Source organism: Miniopterus natalensis, chromosome 4 (assembly GCF_054644295.1).
Source record: "Miniopterus natalensis isolate mMinNat1 chromosome 4, mMinNat1.hap1, whole genome shotgun sequence".
Lineage (NCBI taxonomy): Eukaryota > Metazoa > Chordata > Mammalia > Chiroptera > Miniopteridae > Miniopterus > Miniopterus natalensis.
The window spans coordinates 66,886,917-66,894,101 of record NC_142084.1 but is presented as its reverse complement, the minus strand read 5'-3'; the positions used below and the strand labels follow the sequence as shown (position 1 = coordinate 66,894,101).

The 7,185-nt window shown below is 51.8% G+C and overlaps 1 protein-coding gene across 1 annotated transcript in view; it reads left to right on the top strand.

Moving 5' to 3' along the window:
* The first annotated feature begins 5,772 nt into the window (after positions 1-5,772).
* OLFM2 (olfactomedin 2) overlaps positions 5,773-7,185 on the top strand; it is a 63,461-nt gene continuing 62,048 nt past the window's right edge. The window contains exon 1 of the mRNA XM_087816704.1: positions 5,773-5,853. Coding sequence (XP_087672830.1) covers positions 5,791-5,853 — 63 coding nt within the window. The 5' untranslated portion in view covers positions 5,773-5,790. The remainder of the gene's footprint in view (positions 5,854-7,185) is intronic.

Below are 7,185 nucleotides of genomic sequence, written 5' to 3'. Positions count from 1 at the left end.
AATCACATGTGCTGGATGCCTGCCCAGCCCCTTCCTTCTGCCTTCCCCTCCTCCCCCAAAGGGGCCCCCTGAGTCATCCTGTTTAGCCTCATTCCCACGCTGCCCTGGCCTGTGATACACATGTCAGAGGGTGTGTCATGTCATGGGTTTCTCTGTGTGTGTGTGTGTGTGTGTGTGTGTGAACTATCTGTATGTGCCGTGTGATTGTGTCTCAGTTGTAGGTGTGTGTGTGTTTCGTACAAACTATGTGCTTATGTTGTGTGTCTGTGTGTTTTGCATATGAACAACTTGCCTATTTTGTGTGACTGTCTTTGGGTCTGTACATGTGTTAAGTACATGTCTGTTTCATGACTCTCCATGTATGCCAGAGGTGGGGAACTCTTTTTCTTTTTCTAAAAAATATATCTTTATTGATTTCAGAGAGAGAAAGGGAGGTGGGGAGAGAGAGAGAAACAGCAGTGATGAGAGAATCATTGACCGGCTGCCTCCTGCAGGCCCCCTACCGGGGATCGAGCTGCAACCTGGGCATGTGCCCATAGCCTGGTGTTGAGTTCTTAGTGGGAGCCCAATGAGTGGGGATGGTTCTCATTAAAGAGATGCAGTGCTGAGTAGGTCATCACAAATAGCCTGGAGTATTATGGCTTCGTGAATGATGAGGTCCTCTCCAGACAGGTCAGGGGAATGAACATTCCAAGCACATATCAATCAAGGTTTCACTGTAGGAAACAAGGACCCAAACCAAGGAACTTTGTGCTCACAAAACTGTTGGAAGTCTGGCAGATGGGACTCTAGGCTAAGTCTATAGGATGACTTGCTACAGAACATCACTTCTGAATTGGCCCACCTAGGACCTTCTGTCTCTGTTATTTAGAGGAAGGTGGGGAATCACCCTCTGGGAACCACTGACTTCAAAAATACATCACCATAGCCCTAGCGGGTTTGGCTCAGTGGTTAGAGCGTCGGCCTGTGGACTGAAGGTTGGATTCCGGCCAAGAGCACATACCTCAGTTTTGGGCTTGATCCCCGGTCCTGGTCAGGTCGGGGAGCATGTGGGAGGCAACCAGTCGATGTGTCTCACATAGAGATTTGTCTTTCTCTCCCTCTCCCTCTCTCTCCCTCTCTCTCTCTCCTTCTCTCTCTCTCCCTCCTCCCCTCCTCCTTCTCTCTGAAGAGCAATGTAAAAAATATCTTTGGGTGAAGATAAAAAGCAAAACCCCCAAAACATCACCATGATGGATAAACACAATGTGGCCCACCCATACAGTGGAATATTATTGAGCCATAAAAAGGAAGAAAATTCTGACATGGATGAACCTCAAAAACTACGCTAAGTGAAAGAAGCCAGATATAGAAGGACAAATATTGCATGATTCCACTTATATGAAGTACCTAGAATAGGCAAATTCATAAAGACAGAAAGTAGATTAGAGATTACAGGGACTGGGGTGGAAAAAATGAGGAGTTATTGCTTAATAATTATGGATTTTCTGTTTGGGGAGGTGAGAAAGTCTGGAAATAGAGAGTGTTGATGGTTGCACAACACTGCAAAAGTAATTGATACTACTGAACTTTACACTTAAATATTATTAAAATGGAAAATTATATGTTATATATTTTACAACTTCAAAATTAATCACATTAAATATACCAAAAAACATGGAACAAAGTACTTTAAAGGGTGAATTGTATGGTATGTAAATTATATCTCAATAAAACTATTTAATAAAACAGTGTATTACAAGAGTTGCAATTTAGAGATTTGGAAGTTACCATCATTATCACTTGCAACTGCCTCTCAACAAAAGCTGGTGGCACTGGTGACTGGAGACAGTAACATTCCTGCAGGAAGACCCATTGTCTCCATGATGTGTTTTCCACATGCCAGTGCAGTGCAGAAGAAAGATGACCTCCACCCACTTCTCCCACCCACATCTCATGTTTCCACTTGATAGAACCTAATTGGCACACAGAAGTCTAGCTGTAAGGGAGTCTGGGAAACATAGTTTTTAGCTTTGCAACCTCTGTAGTATGGGACTGCACACTAGGAGGTTGGGATGGTGCCTCAATGCTTGTCATCTTTTGGTTTGGCTTGTACAGCATTCTTTCCCTCTTCTTTCTGTCTTTCTTTTTTTGTTGTTGTTAATCCTCACCTGAGGACATCTTTTCCATTGCTTTCTCAGAGAAAGTGGAAGAGAGGGAGGGAGGGAGGGGGAGAGAGACAGAGACAGAGACAGAGAGAAACATTGATGTGAAAGAACCACATTGACTGGTTGCTTCCCACAAGCAACTTGACAGCAAGTGGGGGGTAAACCTGCAACCCACATACATACCCTTGACCAGGAATTGAACCCGTGACCCTTTGGTGTGTGGGCTGACACTCTAACCATTGAGTCACACCAGCCAGGGCTCTTTCCCTCTTTTAATGGTAAAAGCTCCGTATCTTCCCCTAGTTCCTTTATTTTCTATCCAGTATAGGTTAGATGAAACTAACTTCACTCTCTGGATCCACAGGGTGATCTACAGTGAGGTCTGGCCAAGCCATATAATCCATTGCTCCAAACCCATGATTGGCTCAGGGATGGGCACATGACGTGGGATGGACCAATGAGAGTCATTACTTTGTGAGCTCTTTTTGCTGAAGTTGTTGAGCTTGGAAGATGTAAGTTCCTGGGAGCCATATTCGGCTAAAATGGAATCCTTTGTAGAGAATAACAGAGACAAGAAATGAAAGAGACACAATCCTGATGATATAACAGAACCCCTGGATCCAGCCATGCCTGAATTCCATTATCCCTGAATTTTTTTTATGTGAGCGAGTAGGTATCTTTTTTTGTTTACGATTGTTCAAGTTGCCTTTCTACCACTTGCTAGCAGAGGAGCCCTGACTAATATATAGAGATGTGTCAGCAAGAGCAAAGGCGTGCTAGACATGCATGCTATAGATTCATTCACTCATTACATTCTTTTTGATCATTTTTTCTGGTCAGGCCTTATGCAGGGTGTGGGAAAACAAATGCCTTGACTGTGTCCTCCTCTGGCTGGACACACAAAGGGGTCACAGGAGAGTAGAGGCAATAACTGCTCAAGCACCAGTTAGGAAAACCAATTAGCCAGGTGATAGGAGTTGGTGGGGATCCAACGTCCCTGCACCCAGCCTCCTGCACATTGTGGAGAGCAGACTTTGCCCAGTGCCAGACCCTGAGCCACCTGATCCATCAGTTTTGCTGCATGAGGTCCTTGAGAAGCTCATCTCTCTTCAGTGATGGTCCACAATTCTGACCACTACACTAACCACAGAAGAAGGCAGACACCATGCTCATCACAGCATTGGCCATGATACTGACCTTGAACTGGACAACGGTACAGCCAGGACACTGAGTATGACCCTGACCACAGTATGATCTGATCATAATTTTGACCATAGCATGGCCCGGTAACTGTCCAAAGCAAGGTCAGAACATGACCAGGGCAGTGATTGTGATTCAGAGCACAACACAGCCAAGGAAATGGTTACCACACTGACCACAACACAACCAGGAATGACTGGTAGAGACCACAATATTGACCACAACGCCGACCCCAGTAGAACCAGGAAGCTGGTGGCAGCCCCTATCACAGTTCAATAGGACACTGACCACAACATGTCCAGGACACTGAGATTGCCATTGACCACAGCTGTGGTCATGACCACAGCACTGAATGTATTGGCCAGGGTCTAGTTGCAGGAATAAAGCGAACACCAGGTAGTTCAATAGAAAAAATTTACTATGTGGATTTAAGCAGAGGTGTTAGTTAAACTTTAAGAACAAATAGGAGAAGGTGAATCGGCTCTGGGTTAGAAAGCACAGGGATGAGGTAGTCAGAGTCTAGGGGCTGGGGCCACCTGCCAGGAGCTGAACCACGGTGGATTCTGTCCACTGGGGTTGAGAGCGCAGAGGAGACACAACAGCCACTTCTAGAGACACCCAAAGTGGAGAGAGATGGAAATATGCTCTGGCTTCTTTCTTCCCACCTGCCAGTCTCCCTCCAGGCCTCCCATTGGCTGAGCCTAGCCTGATGCAAGGGAGCCTGGGATATATAGTTTGCAGGGGTCACCTGAACCTAGAAACTGTAGTTTTCAGGGACCATCTTCCTCAAAACAGAGAAAGCTGGTTGGGAATGTACTTAAGGGCATATTGACTGATGCCAGTTACACAACACAGGCTATAGCTTGACCATGACAATGACCATCTCAAGGGCCAGAGCCCAAGGAGGACATTGTTCACAGCCTTGAAACACAGCACTAACAAGAAAGCCACTCAGTAGGAAAGGGACAAGTAGCACCCGCCCCCCCCCCAGTGTTGACCGCAGCCCACTCTTGGCCAAGAGCTTGAGGGTTGCACCAACCACCATCCCTCTCCTACCCCTTGCCTATGGCAGACTTGGCCTGAGGAGTCAGCAAAGGACCAGCTCCTGTTTGGAAAGAGGAGGTAGAGGGACAAATGAGATGCCCTTCCTGGCTCGGCTTCTGTTTGTGTCCCACATCCCATGGCCAGTGTCCTCAGCCCCGTGCTTCATTGCAGTAAAGCCCTCTGGGGACTGAGCACTGGCTAGGTGCTCTATTTGCCCACCAGCCACAGATGTCTCGGCAGCTCTGTGAGGACACAGGTCTTCTGAGGGAAGGAATGCTCTTTGCCTGAGGTCACATGGCCAAGAAATGGCAGAACCAGGGTTGAACCCAGGTTCTACCGGACTCCAAACTCTTCCTCTTGCTTTGACAAAACCATCCATAATGTGCTATCTGCCTGGCACACAGAAGGGTCAAAAAAAATGCCAGGCCTGCCCCTTATCATCGCCAGTTCTTCTCTAAGCCAACTTGCTTGCTGCCTCCTAAAAAAAGCCACTGAGGGACTACAGGGAGGAAAGGTGCCTGGGGAGACCCAGGAAGGAGAAAAGGGGGGGAAAGGCTCCAGGCGGGGCAAGGACGCCCTTCACATGCAGATGGTGCGCCGGCAGCCTCAATAAGGTTCTCCCGCCACCCGATCTCTAATTTTGGGCCTTTGGAAAGGGAACCAGAGAGTGTCCCAGGTGTGGCGGGGGAGGGCGCGACGGGAATAGGGGGTGGGATGGGGAGAGTGAAAACAGGGTGCCCCCTTTGGGGGCCAGGCCCACCCTGCTGGCTGTCCCCATCGCCCTCTGGTCTGGCTCCCGCCCCCCGTTTTTGCTTTCCACTCCCAGTCTCCATCTCTGCCCCACGCCCCTTGTCCCAGCAGTGACCCCTTCCTCCAGTGTCCCATTTTACAGATGACTCAGTTTCCCTCTTGATTCTTGAGTTCTTTCAGGAGGGAGCCTCTCCGTTTCTCTTCTTTGCTACCAGGCCCTCCTCCTACTCCCCTCGCCCCTTGACCCCGCTCGGACCCCATTTTCGAACGTGGGAAATGTCCAGGGAGGGTGACATTTACCAACACGTGACGGAACCCCTATTCCATCTCGGTGACCCGCCCGCATAGTGGCCCGGGGGGCTGCTGGGTTTGGCCCCCAGCTACTGGGTACCCAGCGCGGGCTCCCCGCGTCCCCGCCCCCAGACCCCGCGGGTGGGCGCCGGTAGAGGAGCGGGAGGCGGGGCGGGGGGCGGAGCCCGCAACAAAGACTCGGAGGAGTGAGGGGCCGGGGGCGGGGCGGAACCCGGGCGCCGGCGAGGCGGGGAGCGGCGCGGAGGGTCGCCCGGCCGGCGGGCGGGTCGCGCCGGTGGCGGTCCCGCGCCAGGCGCCGCGAGGGTGGGCGGGGGCAGGACGCCGGCGGGGGCGCGTCATGTGGCCGCTCACGGTCCCGCCGCTGCCGCTGCTGCTGCTGTGCTCAGGCCTCGCCGGACAGGTAGGGGCCCGGCCGGCAGGTGCGGGCGCAGGGGGCGCCAGGAGGGGAGCGCGGCTCACAGGGCTCCCTCAGGAACGGCCGGGGCTGCCGAGGCCCCGGGCTGCGAGGGGCGGAGGTCGCGGCGGGGGAGGGGCCGCAACGGCCACGCCGGCTTTGGGGGAGAGAAGTAGGGCTTCGGATCCAGCCTCAAGCTGGGATGATTTGGGGGACAGTCTGACCCCATCTTCGGGGTTCTCAGCTCCTCGGTGACCCGGGGCCACCACGCCCGCCATCTCGATGGAGCTGAGTGGGGTTGGGGGGAACTTCAGGGGGCTTTGGGGTGTTGCTTACCCTTCCCTCCCCCCTTCATGGCGGGAGGTCCCCAGCTTCTGAAGCCCCCGCTCCTCGCCTGCACCCCCAGGGTGGAGAAGGGGGCGGGACTCACGCGTGAGTGACTGATGGGGACGTGTGAGGGGCTGCTGGGTGCTGGGTAAACGTGTCTTTGTGTCATGGCTGGGTGTGACTGGGAGTTTGTGTGTGTGGCTGCTGGTGTGTGTCCAACTGTGCGTGAGTTGGGTGTGATGGGAGGGTGTTTGTACGTGAGGAAGAGTGTGTGACAGCGGGAGGCTGTGACTGGGGGTTGGTGTAACAATGGGGGGCCTGGGAGGCCGTGACTGGGGGTTGGTGTCCGTGTGAGAGCGAGTAAGGGCTGTTATTCCCGGCTGTACCCGGGCAGCTGTAGCTGTGTGTAAAGACTGTGTGTCCCCACGACTCTGTCCACCTGCCTGGGTGTCGTACAAAATGCATGCAACCAGGTGTGTGGCTGTGTGAGAGCTTTGGGGTGAGTGTGCTGTTCGGTGCCTTTGAGTAAATCACTTAAAAGGGGGTGTAAAGAACAAGGGCCATGTGTGCAAATGTGTGCACCCATGCATCTGTGTGTGTATGTGTGCTGGTGGGGCCTTGAACACTCCATTCGCGCTCCCACAGAAGCAGGTCTCGCTCTCCATGTTACCACAATCTCTTTGGCAGGCTTGAGGACCTTGCACAATGTGGGGGTCCAAGCTTTTTTCAGCTATTGGGAAGCTTCTTTCCTCCTCCATCTTGGGGGTGGGAGCACCCTCAGGCTCTCAGATCTGTAGGAACTCAGAGGGAAACTGGAATGGAAAAAAATGAACTGATGATCACGGCTAACATTTATTAAGTGCTTATTATGTGCTGGGCATTGTTTCAAGCACACGGCATGAATTAATCATTTAATCCTCCCAGCACCCCACTGGTGGGTGCCATTGTTACCCTCATTTACCATATGGCGAAACTGAGGCACAGAAAAATTAAGTCACGTGCTCAAGCTCA